The following is a 15,237-nucleotide window of genomic DNA, read 5'->3' as shown; positions in this document are numbered from 1 at the left end:
TGAGCTATATTTGTTTTAATTTTAATAATGTAGTATTAAATATAGATTTTTTTCTTTCTTTATTCATTTTTAGTTGATAACTAAGAAGTAAGATAGGACTTGTTTGGTTTTTTTTCTTTCCTCCTTTGATTTATATTGATTTATCAGAACTCACTAGGGACTGAACGACAAGAAAATGAAGATGAGGTTAAAGAAAGGTTAAGCATAGCATCAAAGCCATTTTTTTCACAAGCAAAAAAGCTTTATGTTCTCTAAAATCTCAGCTGCATACCCGGTACATAATAATCACTATAATTAAGTGATTGTCTCCCCTTCAAAAAAAGTTGAAAGTGACATAGAGGAATGATAAATTGTTAATTAATGATATGCTGTTCTGTTTCACTTCTGATTACACCTCCTGCTGGGCACGACCGGTCTATTTACTTCTAAGCTCTGCTGTGAATCCATTCAATTCCACGCCTTTCTGCTATCATGTTTTCACCCTTCCTGACTTTCATGACTACCATATGGTACAGAGCCACTGTAGGTTCAGTTGATAATTTCATGGTGTCAGGGTTCTGAGGAAAAGATGCCAGTGGTATCCAGTAGACATGCTTGGACATGGTTGTCCCACCATGGAAATATCTAAAATTGCCATGAAAATTATAAACTTGTTCCTAAAGGGCACTTTAAAATGAGGATATGGTACAGTTCATCATGACCATGAAAAATTTATTACTTCAGCTTAATGCAAGAGTTATTTTATCCTGAAACTTGTCTTTTTTCATAGAAGACCCATTTAAGACAGGTAGCTTGAAAACAGCTGTTGGAAGGAATAATATTTTTTTATTTCATATTGAAAGTATAGGGTAGGGTATGTCATTTCACATACAGATGTAAAAAGGCACAGTCCTAAGAAATGCATTTTTAGCAATTTCAATTCAGAGTAATTTCATGAATAAGCTCAACATTAATGCCAGAAAGATACATGTTGTTCTTTGATTCCTGGTTGTTTTCTGTTCATCTGATCGCTATGTACTTATTGATATTTTTCTCTTTATCAGTTGGAAGGTATTTAACTTGACCTGATCCTTTGAATTTAGGCTGTGTCTCCCTCTACGTCCTCCATGATACTTCTAGTTGGCTGAGCACGGGCACACTGGGACTCTAATATTATGAGTTTCGTCTCCAGCTAGGCTATGTATGTGCCATTTATAGGCTGAAGTATCACAGGTCAATTTTTAATTCACTTGTTCACTGTGATATGCATGGGGTCAAGGTAGCAGGGAATGATCTCATTTATTCTCTCCCTTAGCTGTTGCCCTTTTGCCAGTATCACAGTTACAAAGGTGGAAGGAGGTATGTTCTGTCTTTCCTGTAGATACTGTTTGCAGAGGATTTTTTTGCTCAGAAAGAAAAAAAAAAAAATCAACCAAAAGACAGTTTCTATATGAAAAGTTCAAGGGACTTGGTAATTTTCTGCGCAAAGAGTGAATGAGCTGGACTCTCCAATTCCCAACACAGAGTCGTGAACACCCAGTAGGTCTCCAGTCCAAACTGCTGTTCAAAACACATTACATTCACAGTTAGGTAGGTTTTTTGGGGGCTCTATGCTACTGCTTGCCAGGGATAGGTGTATAAGCTCTCACTGTTCAAGACTAAGCATCCAAACATAATTTTGAAAAGAGACTGAACTAGCAGTCAAGAGATACAGCTCATTTGAGAGAGGTTACAGTTAAGCTCTGCAGTGAGAAAGTGGGTCCCATTATGTATTTTCAATGACAATACATTGTGTATGGCTTATTGCTTTGTAATTTTCTTATTATCCCTATTAGCGTAATATAAACCTAGGACGGACAGCTTTCTCTGACTTACCATGACTGGAAAATTGAGAAATGTTGCTTACAATTATGTCCTCCCGCAGATGGAGAGCTGTACTCTGGGACAGCAGCAGACTTCATGGGCAGGGACTTTGCCATTTTCCGGACTCTGGGGCATCATCATCCAATCAGAACAGAGCAGCATGACTCTCGGTGGCTAAATGGTATGTAAAATGTACATTTATCCAGTTACATTCATCTAGCCATTAAAGACGAGCACACGGCTTGTTCCAGCAACATCTGTGCCATATACACTCCTCTTTTATTTGGAGCAGAATTTTGTCTTAAACCACTTAAACTAATCAAAAGTGATTTATAAAGAAGCATTTTTGTTTTAATTACATTGAGATTTGTGGAGTGTGATTAAATTTAAAGCATATACAGACAGTACAGCTAACACAGTCATGCCACAGGAGCAGACTGCTGTAGGGTGCAAGTCAGACAGAAGCGCAAGGCTTGTGGAGGCATCAGCCACACGTCAACACAAAGTAGCTACAGAGCCTTGGGCAGGACTATGCCTTGAATAGGCTTTAATTTTTGTCTGGATTGAAGGGAACCTGACACTGGTGACCAAAGTCCAGCAGAAAGTGAATCAGCAAAGCTTCCTGAGCAGAATAGAGTTCTCAATAATTTGAGAAAGTGAAAGGGGTCCTGGGCATTCCAAAGTATTTGGTTTCAAAATAGTTGACATTTTAACAAAGCACAATAGCTTACATTATTGTATGGATACTACTAATCAGGCCTGTAGTTGGTTGTTTTCATGTATGGGGAAGAGAGGGATATTTTCAGAGAAAAACTGGTTTTGGCTTCATGTACCAAAACACTTTAAAATGCATCTAAGTACTCTATCCAAGTCCTACTGAAGTCAAAAATCCAATAACTTAAACAAAATTGCACTTGGCTTTAGCTATGCAGGGATATGAGCATTTTGGAAATGAGTTCATCATCTGAAAGAGCTGACATTTGATTTAAGTGAGCCAGTAATTCTAGCTGTAGTTACTCTGAGTTAATTTATATTTTAATTTTTGAAGAGTTGACTAGCCACTTTTGTTGTACATGTTGCTTGCATCTGCAGTTCTGTTTTTAAATTCACAGAGTATTTTGTTCTGAGGTATTTTTTCACTGCTAGAGACATTATTTATGTCTGTTCTGAGGTCCAGGTTTTCTTATGTGGTTTTGCAATTTAGTGCAAACTCTTCACGTAAATTTTTAATGTGTTAAGAGCAGACTATGTTTTAACAACACAGTATCTAATTAGCTACAGCCAGGAACTTCTAGTATCATGGCAGTTATCATATTAGCTGGATATACAATCCATAACAAAGCCAATCCTTGTCTCATAATTAAAACCACAAAATTCTATTGCAAGTTGGATAAACATTTTTATTTACAACATTTGCAGTGGATATATCTATCTGATATATGTGTATATGATGCGTTGTATGAATCTGTATTTTAATATAACAAGTTGTATGAATCCGCTTTTTGTCGTGTTAAATTTAGTTTTGTCATAATTCATACAGACTACTGTGAGGACAGATTCAGGTCTATCACATTTCAGTTGTACAGTCCGTGCTTGCCCAGTAACCCAGAAATATTGTTCATTGGTTTATTTTGTTATAATAACATACAAGATTTCTGGACTTCAAGAGACAGTAAAGCACAAGGCTTACAGACATATCCATCTATCTTGGTACCTGGTAGAGCAATAACGTGTTAAAGATAACACAACACCCACTTTTGTTATGATAGTCATGATGACATAAAGTCCAATCATGCAAGCAAAATCTGCTTTTGTGCAGTAGATTTACACAATGACAGCCGAGTCATGAGGATTTATGCAGTGGGAAAGCACAGCCATTGTCCACGGCCCCTGTACTTCATCGCTGAAAATGTGTCATTCCTTTGTGGATTCGGTTATCAGTCTTTCAGTGCTAAATGTGAGAACTGCTTTTCCCAAATTAGCACTAAGGTTACATCTGACAGGGTGCAGAAACCACAACTGCTTTGTGCTCAAGATGGGGAGGAGAAGACAGATACACATAAAGAGCTGATGAACTTCAAGATCTCTAGAATTCAAGTATCGGCCAAAAGGAGCGTATAAATAGAAAGGCAGCATTTATCATAGCACAGGGTGAAGAAGATTTTCAACTCCAAGTGTAGTTCTTACCTACATTCCTGTATGGAAATTTTCAAGCTAATTCTAAAAAGGGAAGACTCAAACTGAGACCTTCTGAAATTATTCTTATAACTGTCAATAATATAGTAGAGAATAATCCTTAAGTATATATTTGAAATCTATCTGTCCATTGCAACTCAAGTTTACATTCCTAATATGGAAAGACTGGCTTAAAATCTGCCCTACAAAGTTCCTATTAAAGGCTCTGAGTCTTTACTGTAAAATTCTCAGTGATAAGGTCCTGGCAGCCTTTCCACACAGTACTACTAATTTCAGCATCTAACAGGGAAATCAAAAAATAATAATTACTTGGGTTTGAAACTCTGCAGGCACTCCAGTCCTTTGATTACTTTTTTCTTCTGTCATTTGTCTCCTTTAAACATAATTATAAAATCAGCTTTGTGTTTGTATGTATTTAAAGTAGAAATACTTTCAATGAAACAAACTCTTACAGAATGTTAAGTTGTACTCTACTTTCTTAAAGATCTATATAAACTAGTTTTGAACCCTAGGTTTGCAAACATTTATATATTTTTTAGTAAAGATGTGGATTGCTATGTTGTGGTGGGTTTGCTTTTCCAGTTGCTTTCTACAGTGTGCTTAGCCTCAGGTTAAAAAACACTATTCTAATCACAGAATCACAGAATCACAGAATGTCAGGGATTGGAAGGGACCTCAAAAAATCATTTAGTCCAATCCCCCTGCCAGAGCAGGAACAATTAGATGAGGCTATATAGGAAGGTGTCCAGGAGGGATTTGAATGTCTCCAGAGTAGGAGACTCCACAACCCACCTGGGCAGCCTGTTCCAGTGTCTGTCACCCTCACTGAGAAGAAATTTCTTCTCAAATTTAAGTGGAATGGACATACACTGAAAGCTGGGTAAGAACAGCAGTTCTGATCAAACCCATTTCATCCCTTTGGAGTTTAATAGCTGCGCAGTGAGACATCCAGTTGTAAGTCCTTGCTCATGTTTACTTCATTCAGAGCAGGAACTTGAAACTGTTTTTCCCATACTAAGGCTAAGGTCAGAGCTGACAGGGTGCAGAAAACACAGCTGTTTGGTACCAAAAATGGAGAGAAGAAGACAGTTGCACATGAAGAGCTTGCAAACTTTTCCCAGAATTTAAATATCATCCAGATCTGATGTAAAAGTAGGACGACAGTGCACAGAGCGAAAGTCTTTGGATCTAAGTATGAAAACAGAGTTCCTACAGAGATCACACAGTCACTTTTTTGGAGATGCTCCACCTTTGAAAAAAGTTGAATGTTACTGGGAAGAGAGCTTTGAACTGTGCCCGGCCCAAGGGAAGGTGCTGACCAACAGCTCTTAAAGACTTTTAAAGATATTAAATGCTCACAGGCTTTTAAAGGCATTTCATTTTGTGTAAATAATTAAACAGTCACCAAGCCAAATAAAGCAAGGGAGACTGATTCAATAGCCATGTAGTCAGGGCATTCATCTAGAAGGTAGGGAACAATACATCAGTCACTGTAGCAGTGTATATTTAATTATTGATACCGCGTTGGCCAGATGTGACATGGAGACATTTGCAAAAACAGAGTAAAATATGTTGGTGCTCAGGAAAGTCATCTTGGATATGAAAAGCTGCAGTTCAGTGCCCCAGACTGAATCATGTATTTTGTTATAAGCCATGTGCGTGCTCACCCTGGACATTATTGGCTCCTCTGGTAAGTGCATGGAGTTTCTTTGCACAAAGAGCTTTGACAGTCCTAGTTGGTCCCAGTGAGGGTCAAGCACAGTTTTGAACTCTTAGAAAAAAATAATCTTGAAATTGAAAATAACATCTCCTGTCCAGCTTTACTACAAGGAGAAAAGGCTTTGATGTTACACTTGTATCTTACAGAGTCTTGCCTATAGGCAAAACCCATGTTTTACTTTAAATGTACCATTGCCTCTTCTAGTTCAGAGCTATCAGAAGCTACTGTTATTTCAAGAAAGCGTAGATCAGGTCCTGCTTCTATGAGCTACTTCAGCAATAAAAAAAGAGATATGTAGGAAGCCTGAGCAGGTTGGAGCAGCTTCCCCTGGTACCAGAGAGTTCCCTGGTGAACTACAGGCAGCGTTTGCTGAACATCATCCGCGGCAGCATTCAGACGAGGGCTGAGGGCATGGCTGGAGGCAAGAAGGCAGAAATGGCGGTGCAGTGTAGCAAAGCAAATGCTAAACAATGCAAAAGCAGTGTACTGAAGGCAGTTTTCAAACTGGTGACTAGGGAAGCAGAAGGAAAGCTTGAAGCTGCTCTCATCTTCCCTGACTTGAGCAGGGAGGATCTGGCCTTAAATTGTTAACGTTTTTGTGAAATGAATAACCATAAACATTTATTTTAAAAGCGAAACAGAATTGAGCTACATAAGATTTGAAAGGAAATGAAATCACAAAAGTTGCATTAAGATAGTATTATGAATGTGGTTTGCACCCCAGAAAAGCGAGGGAATACTGGCCTCACTCACCCTCTTTACTAGGCCTGGGGTTAAGAAAGACTGTCAGTCTGGATTTCCAGTCCTGGCTTGGAATTTCCTTGCTTTTTATGAGTTTAAACCAGCTCTATGATATTACTTTAGCATACTTTCCATGGCTTAATTTTTAAAGTGGGGTAGTAGCTGTGCTTAGTCCCCTGGGGTTATTGTCCTTGGTAATCTTTACTTTACAGTTACATAAACAGCTGAGAATTATAGAAGCTGAGCGACTGTTCAATAAAAAAGAAAACACTCTCTTAAATTTCACAGGCTCCATCACAGGAAACGTGGATTTGATACTCCCCTGGCATTTATACAGAACTTTAGCCATCACTTTATGTTGTTTCCAGTTATGGCAGTTTGTAGGATGTCCCAGCACTGGCAACATACTCTCATAATTTTGCATATATATGTACTGCATAGTAGAGCAATGTATGGCAAGAGAAAGACAAGATTGCAGTTAGTTTATAGGATTTTTACCTCTCCAGTAAAATGTATTAAATTGGTCAAGGTGTTGAAAAATTAGTATTTGTTCTCTTGCAACTACCCTTGCTGAGATTCAGATCTGTTCGTTTGCTCCTATAATTTGTCTTTGGTCACTCACACTAAACCCTTTTTCCACCTATACGTACCCACTAATGCCCCCTCTTCTGTGTAACTCCATTGACCCTAAATGCATTCTTAATTTCCCACGTCCCAGTTTACTTCCTACATATTTCCAATCCAGATATACAGAAGGCACTAAAATACATACCACCAAATGTAAGCAGATGTGGAAAACGGCTGATTTGCCAGCACAGGTAAAACCCAACCATCCTGGTACCTGGGGGTTATTTCATAAAGTACATCTGAGATATTCTTGGAGAACAGAGGTGATGAATGCTACAAATACAATAAATCTCCAGCAAGGAAAGAGCTATTTAAATAAAGGACATTTAAAACAAAACAAAACCAAAAAAACAGGGTATGAACTGCATATTAGAAGCCTTAAACCACGAGGGAAATGAAATTAGAAAAATCTGCTTTATAGAAGTAGTCAGTGAGGCAGCCTAGCTGTTTTTGAGAGGAATGTAGATAACGTTTTATGTGTTGTCATAGCATGCTTGCCTGACATTGCAAGGGACTAAGAAGTCTCTTCCAGGTCTGAATTTCCATAAGTTCACAAGGGCATATTTAAACAACCTTACCAGTGAAAACAGTGAGAGGGTTTTTTCGGTGTCTATTTTTGTTGTTGTTTTTGTCGTTTTGTGGTGTTTTGGTTTTGTTTTGTTTTGTTTTTCCTCACAAGGATCTCTTGCTTTTAAAATATGCATTTCTATATTTGAAGCAAATTAGTCAGCTGATATCTCCTATCATGCAGGCTGTGGTGTGGACCAAGTCCCACACTTTCCCACCGCTGCTTATACTGGCGTGAACAACTCCGACCCTTGCAGGAGCAAAACATGTCCATATATGCAAGTCTCATTTCTCACTCAATACACCCTTCCACCCTCATTCCCATTATCTTCATTGCTAAGAATAGTAATAATTTCTCAGTGATAAATTCCATGTGTGACAAATGCTAATGTCACCTAACATAGTGCTAGGATGTACTCAGAAACTATGGTGACGGTGGCATAATAATGTGAACAGAATGGCATACAAACTCAACTTACAGTGTTTTTTTCTCCCTTAAGTCTGTAGATCCAAATTTAAGAGACCAAATATGAATTTTAAATTGTTTTTCTCATTGCAATCTAACAAATCTCTTCTCTATACATTTTTATTACAACCCATTCATTTTCTCTCAGAAGAAATGTAGAATTTCTGAATTCACAAAATAATCACTTCTTTCTTAATGTTATTACTTGACCTTTACACTGTCACTTACCTGAAATGGTTACGACTCAGGAAGCCATAGGTTCAGCTGAATACTTGATAAGAAGATATAGTCATGGATTTGAACCAGCTGACAGCTGACTCATCCTGTCTGATAACTGCTCCCTGTACCTTTTATACAAAATGAGAGATGCATTTGATTCAGAAATCAAAGACCAAGTAGAAATCAGGGAATGTGCTTTACAGTTCTTCTGGATGTGAGGAAGATCATGCAGGTGGTGAGTAAAGACAAGCAGAAAAATTATAATCTCCCATCAAGTGGCTTGAATGAAATTACTTTAAATCTTTTGAGGAAATAGATCTTCTCTCTCTCTCTCCTCCCTCTTCCCCACAACAATCTAGGTTTAGGATGTTTTCTTCATTGAATTTCAGTGTTGTGGATGAGATTTTGTTGCATTTAGGTATGAAAAATCAGTAAAAGTAGCCAAAGAACAAGTTTTGAAGCTGGAGTGGAAAAAGTGGGTAGGAAAGATGAAGCAGGAGAGCACATACCCTCGTTGACTGTACATTTTAAGAACTTCCTGACACTCTGGAGAATGAGACCTAGGGCAAAAAGACTTGCACCAGTAAACATATTGGTCTGAGCTATAGCCACAATATGCTTCGGGAAGTTAGGATACAAATCAGTCTAATAACACCTGATTTAGGCTATGCATATGTTACACGGTTAACCATGGGCTCATTTATGGGTTTTATCTTGGTCAGTCTTATTATCCACAGCAAAAAAAAAATAATAGCTGGGAGTGTAGATTAGAAGCTATGCTTTGCTGCAATTCATACTGTGACTCACTTTATAGAGCATATAAGATCAAAAATAATGGAAGAGCTCAGACTGCTTTGTGCACTGTTTCTACTGGAGACCAGAGGAGTTTGTCTGCTGCATGCTGTACTTCCTAGCTCCCAAAACAAGTGCTGTGGGGTATGACCCCAGTCCCAAACAGATCAGTGCAGAGTCTCTCTCTAAACAGAGACCTGGAAATGATTCCCAGCTTGTGGATCTCCACTCACTCACTTATACTGAATTGATCTATTGGTGAAATGCCTTAGAATTGGTAAATCTTAGGGACTTTATGTCAGTGGTGATTATGATACCAGGTCAATGACCCGGTAAATCCTGGTGAGCTTCATGAAGAGGAGAGACCTGAGGGTGTAGCCCTTCCCATCATCTATGCTCTGACTTATCTTCGGAGGAAATAGGATGAAAGAGCCAGAACAAGCTCTGCTTAGATGCTAGATCTGGATAAATCAGTGCACTTGGCAGTACAGGGCAAATCAGGTGATCTCACTTGGGTGTTCAGAATCAAATTTCATGACCCAGATGAGTTGGTGGTTTTAGACGTTGCTTTAGATAAACAAATTTGAGTCTCATCTGCCACCAAGTATCAGTTAGAGCTGTATAAAAACCCATCTGCATGAGTATGCTTCAGGAGTCACATTCTGGATGCTGGATGTCTCCAGGTCTTTACCCTTCTCACACTGAATAATAAACACCAGCAACTGCCTTATTATCAGTAGTCCCAGTGATATTCTATGTTCTCTAAAAACCTTTTTTTATTTTTCTTTTTTTTTTTTTTTTTTTTAACCAGAAAGGATTGTTTATTTGTATGTATTTATTTCAATGAATAATTTGTAGACTCGGCAATGGGCAGCTTTGTAAACTGATGGTCTCTTCACATAAAGGTGACAAACTCAGTATATAACTCAAGTAGTGGTAGCTATGGCAATAAGCTCTACTAGAAAGCTTTGTTTAGTACTTTCAGTTAATATATGATTAAAAGGACCATATCTATCTTTACATATATATATAAATACAAACTCACTACCAACATGCATCAGTTCATAGGAAGCCTCTCTTCTTGCCCTGGAGATGAATTTCAATAGGGGAAAAAAAGTAATTTGTCCAGCTCAGGTGTCGTGTTTTGGTTCTAAAACTACACTTTGCTTTGGTTTTGGTGTAGGCCGCACTTTTAATTACACACCACATGTTTCTTTATAATTATTGTTTTTAAAAATATCCAAATCAACTTAAGGAAAAGGACAGTTCAGATTAGGTGGCAGGATGCCACTGGACAAAGTCTATGCATTATAGGCCCTGCAATTTCAAGTAGGTTTCCCGTGATCTCTATGAGTGCACATCACAGCTCTGATGCTTGGAAAACAGTGACTTTTAGCTACCAAATTATGCCTCCTTTCCTGTTCACAAAAGTAACTAACCGGTTATTCAAGAAAAGTTTAGCAGAAATCTGCCTGTAAGGAATCACACAGCAGAATACTAATTGATTTCAACAAAGCAGGAGTGGGTCTCTTACAGCCCCCTTCATTGGGATATGACATACATCTGAATTTTTTTTTTTTTATGTTCTTGTGTTGGGTACTTTTTTCCTTCTGCTCGAGCCATCAACTTAATGAGTGTTGACCCTGTCAATACCAATTTCCTCTTCTCAGGCCACCACGTTCAGAGTTTGGTGGGCATTCAATAGAGATTTACTGTTGACTGGGTAATTTGAGTTCATGTGTGTGGTGAAAAATTAGTGAGGAGAATTACCCAGGAAAGTGGATGCCATGACAATGCATGTCACCATGGTGTGACCAGCTCTGCTGACATAGGTTTCAAAAGCTCTCCCCCTGTGAAAATGGGGCCTGTTTGCAAATTAATTAGTTTCTGGCAGCAGCTTGATTGTTGACCCAAAGTTTGTAGAGTGGAAAAACAATCAGATTAGTGTGTTCAATATAAAGGCCCAGCGCAGCACTCAAGTGCAGTTTGCCAAACTGTTGAAGCTGTGAATAGAGTGAAACAAATTCTTTTTTGAGAAGCCAAGGCAAAGGTTAAGTGTGATGTGACTAGAGCATGCTGGCTGCAGGGCAGCGGGGGGAGAATTAAAGGTTTCAACCACACAAAAATAGAGAGTGCTGAGCGAGTTGCATTGAATTTAATTAAATTCACAGCTTCAGATGCAAAAGTGTTTGGCAATGTTTTAGTCTGTGTTAAAGGGAGAAATAAGATGGCTTTGTTTTAAGTTTTCTTTGCACAGTCATGTGGGACACCAGGGACTGAGCCTTTAAAGGGTATTAGAGACACTTCCTGAACCTCCACACTGTTTCTAAGCACCTGCAGACTTTAGGGGGTTGTACCAGTTCCTCCGCCTCCCTGCCACACACTGACTCCCTTTATCTCTAATGATTCCATCCAAGCTTCCCATTCATCACCTCCAACATTTGGGCAGGATTCTTCTTTTAAATAGTGCTAGTGCCGAGACTCACTGGCAAACGGATTAGAAATCAATCCTTGTGGACAGATAGACTTGCTAAAACTTGTTATTCAGGTAGTGAGACAGAAGTTAGATGCTAAAAAATACCTCAGGTCAGATCTTTGGCTGATAATAAATGAGAATATCCCAAATGCAGCCAAGAAAGATCTACTGATTTCTATGCACGGCAGTGCTCAGCTCATTTAATTAGAATGATTTAATTCTTCAATGGCTGGGTTTTTTTATATAAATCTGCCCTTCAACATTCATGTGTGGCATTCACTGTTATTTATGCCCTTATAGTATTTTCTTTGCATCAAACAACCTTATGCATTTTTTTTAATTATTTTTTTCCCACTATGGCTGATGTCTTGGGCGTCTTGGCCTTGATCAGAATACCTGACAGAACAAGGGAAGTGGGAGGACAGAACTGCTGATCTGAATATAGGAAGGGCCCCACTACCACATCACCACCACCTCATCAAGTAACTGAGATGCCCAGCACACCCAGCAGAGTTAATGATGTGAGGATACAGCTCCTTAGCCTGTTCCTACCTCTATCCCCCATTCCATAAAATTCCAAGTGTTAGTCTGCAACCTATACAAACTATGTGATTTGTTCTTGGTAATGGGGCTGAACCTAACCCCCTTTACACTAACATTCCTGAACCGTGAATTGCTTGTCCCAAAAGGCATTCAGTGTTGCTTGCAATTAACACAACTGATTGCTCAAAGCCAGCACCTGATGTGGCATGTAGCCAGCTGGAAACATAATTGGCTCCTTAGATGGAGGAACATCCACTTCAGAATGGAGTTAACGATGACGGAATTATTAGTTCAAAGTAAGCCAGGTATTTGAATACCTGGTCTATACATTAAAATCTAGACACAGCTGAATTAAGTTGCAGACTCAAAGCCGCCCTTTCTCTCTGTCTCCATAGCTTCCCCTTCTCTTTGTTTGTGAAATTGTGTAAATTCCAGTCTGAATGCTTGTAAGGCTGAGTAATTGCTTTTGTTCTTTGGGTTATTTAATTACAAATCTCAGTAGATGACAGGTCTTCTGCACTAAAGGAAGACATCACATTTGCACAGTTACAGAATCCCAACACAAATGTGTGTGGCAAATCAGTGACTGCAGATTTATTCATGCCCTCTGGGACCTGCACTGCCTTTTCAGCTTAGCATGCAATATGATTTGAATTACAGCTTGTGCAGAGCTGTGCCTTGGGATTACACTCCATGTTTCCAACTGTTTATAGTTCAGTGAGCTTTAACCTCTGTGATTCTGAAAATTAAATAATGTCACGGCTGATATCAAACTGATGGCTGGAACTAGATTGCTAAATACTGTCTTGTATTAAAAGCCTATTTTTACAGCAAAGTGGAAACATCAATGCATTTAAAACACTGATAACACATTCAGGTAGCTCAAGAGCACAATTCAAAAGTCATACTAGCAAAGAATTGCAAAGCTAAGATTAAGCTCCATTCTCAAGGATATATTCTGACGTCTGGATTTAGCAGAGTTGTGGCTGTTGACTTTATTAGAGCAGGACTGGGCCTAGTGCAATACTTTGTGATTAGACATGCACAAAGAGCTTGTAAGATCAAGAAAATGTAGATAGATCATCTGTTGTATTTACATTCAGATTTGTTAGTTCCTTGCAGATTTTTTAGTTCCATTATTTCTGAAATACTATGATACGTCAGATCTTACATCTTGAAGACCCTTCTGTGTTGTAACTGTAGGACATCTGAATATTTCTGTAGCACTTGAATAGAGGAGGAAAGCACCTAGTTACAAAAATATTTATTATGGCATGAAATTTCCCAGCAGATCAGTTTTCAACTTTTTCAGGGTTTTAATCGATACAAAATATTTTAGTGATTTTTCTTCATTTACTTCTGCAAAGCCAGTGTTTCTCAGATATGTAGTGTTCCAGTTCCACTTGAGCCACTTCATTGGGTTCTTCCCCAGTTCCCCCAGGCAACACCTGCAAAACAAAAGGGTGAAACAGATGTTACCACCAGCAGCATTTAGCCTGTAGAGCCTTATTCATGACCCTGATGTAAGGAAGAGAGAACAGGGAGAGGACAAATGGGAGAGACAAATGGATACTTATTTTTCACTTGTAAAGGTAGCATGTTTGACTAAATAACAGAGAAAATAAACAAAGAAGCCCCAAATACCTTATTCACAGAATCACAGTTCTCAGATGTGATGGACAGATAGAAAAAAAAAAAAAGTAGCTTGACAAATAGTTCCTCCTTTCATGCCTTGGAGTTTTGACAGTGCAATAGATCCTGAACTCCCCATTTTGCTGCATTGCCAAAGCGGTAGTTCTTTTTCCCCTTGATCTTTACAACACCCTATACTACTTATCTCAGGCTGCAATGCTTAGCTTTTAGGTTTTGAAGTGGTGTCAAAAGCATCCCATCCGTTGCTATTCCATTGGATTCTGTGGCTTTATATAAATCTATCCTCGTTCACTGTCAGGTTTTCTTAACATGTGGATAGATGCTTTTGCATACTCTACAGTAAAAAAGACATAGTAAAGTTTGTGGTAACGTTTAGGATGTGTCAAGTTATACAGTTATTCACTGGCTAACAATTGATAGTCAGAAACAGTAATTGCCTCAGATGATGTGACAGTGTACAGACAAATGAATATATTATGGAAATGTTGTCTGAAAGTTTCCGTATCCAAAGGACTGTTGAGGGTAACCCACCAAAACTGAACTCCCAGCTGACATGTCTTTTTTAGTTCTTTTTCCCCTGTCTTCTCAGATCCATATCACTGGTGGCTATAGGCTGAATGTTTCACATGTTGGGAAGGTGAGACATCCTGTAGTATTATCAGGGAAAATTACCTCTGTCAAAGGCAAAGGTTAAACCGTAGATCTTTAAGACCACCATTTCTTGTACAACATCAAGGAGAATTTGATATTCCTGAGCACTTAGGCCTGCCACAGGCATACTAAGTAAATGAGGACAAAATAGTTCCCTTTCTGATTTACTTCTTCAAGAGGGTGGCCTGTGGTTTTGTAAAATTCCTGGATTATAGAAAAGAGTATTTTTAACATATGTTTATATATATATATATATATATAAATTTCATTTCCTTTTGGAAGGTTTGTAAAGATTTCTGTTCAGGTAAGTGCAGCAAGATTTGTTAGAAGATTTTATTAGATGAGTTGGTATAAGAAGAAACCAGATAACGTTTCAGCAACAGAAGTTTTTTTACAGATAATTGTTCAGAATAACAGAATAAAAGTTATTTTAAAGACTGGATTTATGTATTTTTCCCATTCACTCCACAGCTTTTATGAAATCATTCCATGATAATACATTATCTGTGAATATGGTCATATATCTGAGGATTGGTGTTTATTGATTATTTTACTGCTGTTTGAGCAAAATTCAATACCCTTGTAAATAGCAAAAAAATGTTCCACTGATGTCAGTGAGATTAATCATATTTCCTGAGCTCTACAATAACATTTGACTCACTGTAAAATCTGACAGTCATGGGGCACAGCTCTCTTCACTTACCCATCCCTTTGGTCTCTGTTTCCTATTCTTCTTTTTCTCTA

At 38.3% G+C, this 15,237-nt stretch overlaps 1 protein-coding gene across 4 annotated transcripts in view; it reads left to right on the top strand.

The window, feature by feature from the left end:
• The window catches only part of SEMA3A (semaphorin 3A), a 171,700-nt gene that overhangs the window by 107,855 nt on the left and 48,608 nt on the right, over positions 1 to 15,237 (top strand). For all 4 annotated transcript variants that reach the window (XM_065049221.1, XM_005512064.4, XM_065049220.1 and 1 more), the window contains one exon: positions 1,904 to 2,023. In XM_065049221.1, the coding sequence (XP_064905293.1) occupies positions 1,904 to 2,023 (120 nt within the window). The remainder of the gene's footprint in view (positions 1 to 1,903; positions 2,024 to 15,237) is intronic.

The sequence above is a fragment of the Columba livia genome, chromosome 1, assembly GCF_036013475.1.
Source record: "Columba livia isolate bColLiv1 breed racing homer chromosome 1, bColLiv1.pat.W.v2, whole genome shotgun sequence".
NCBI lineage: Eukaryota > Metazoa > Chordata > Aves > Columbiformes > Columbidae > Columba > Columba livia.
This window is presented reverse-complemented; position numbering and strand designations above follow the sequence as displayed.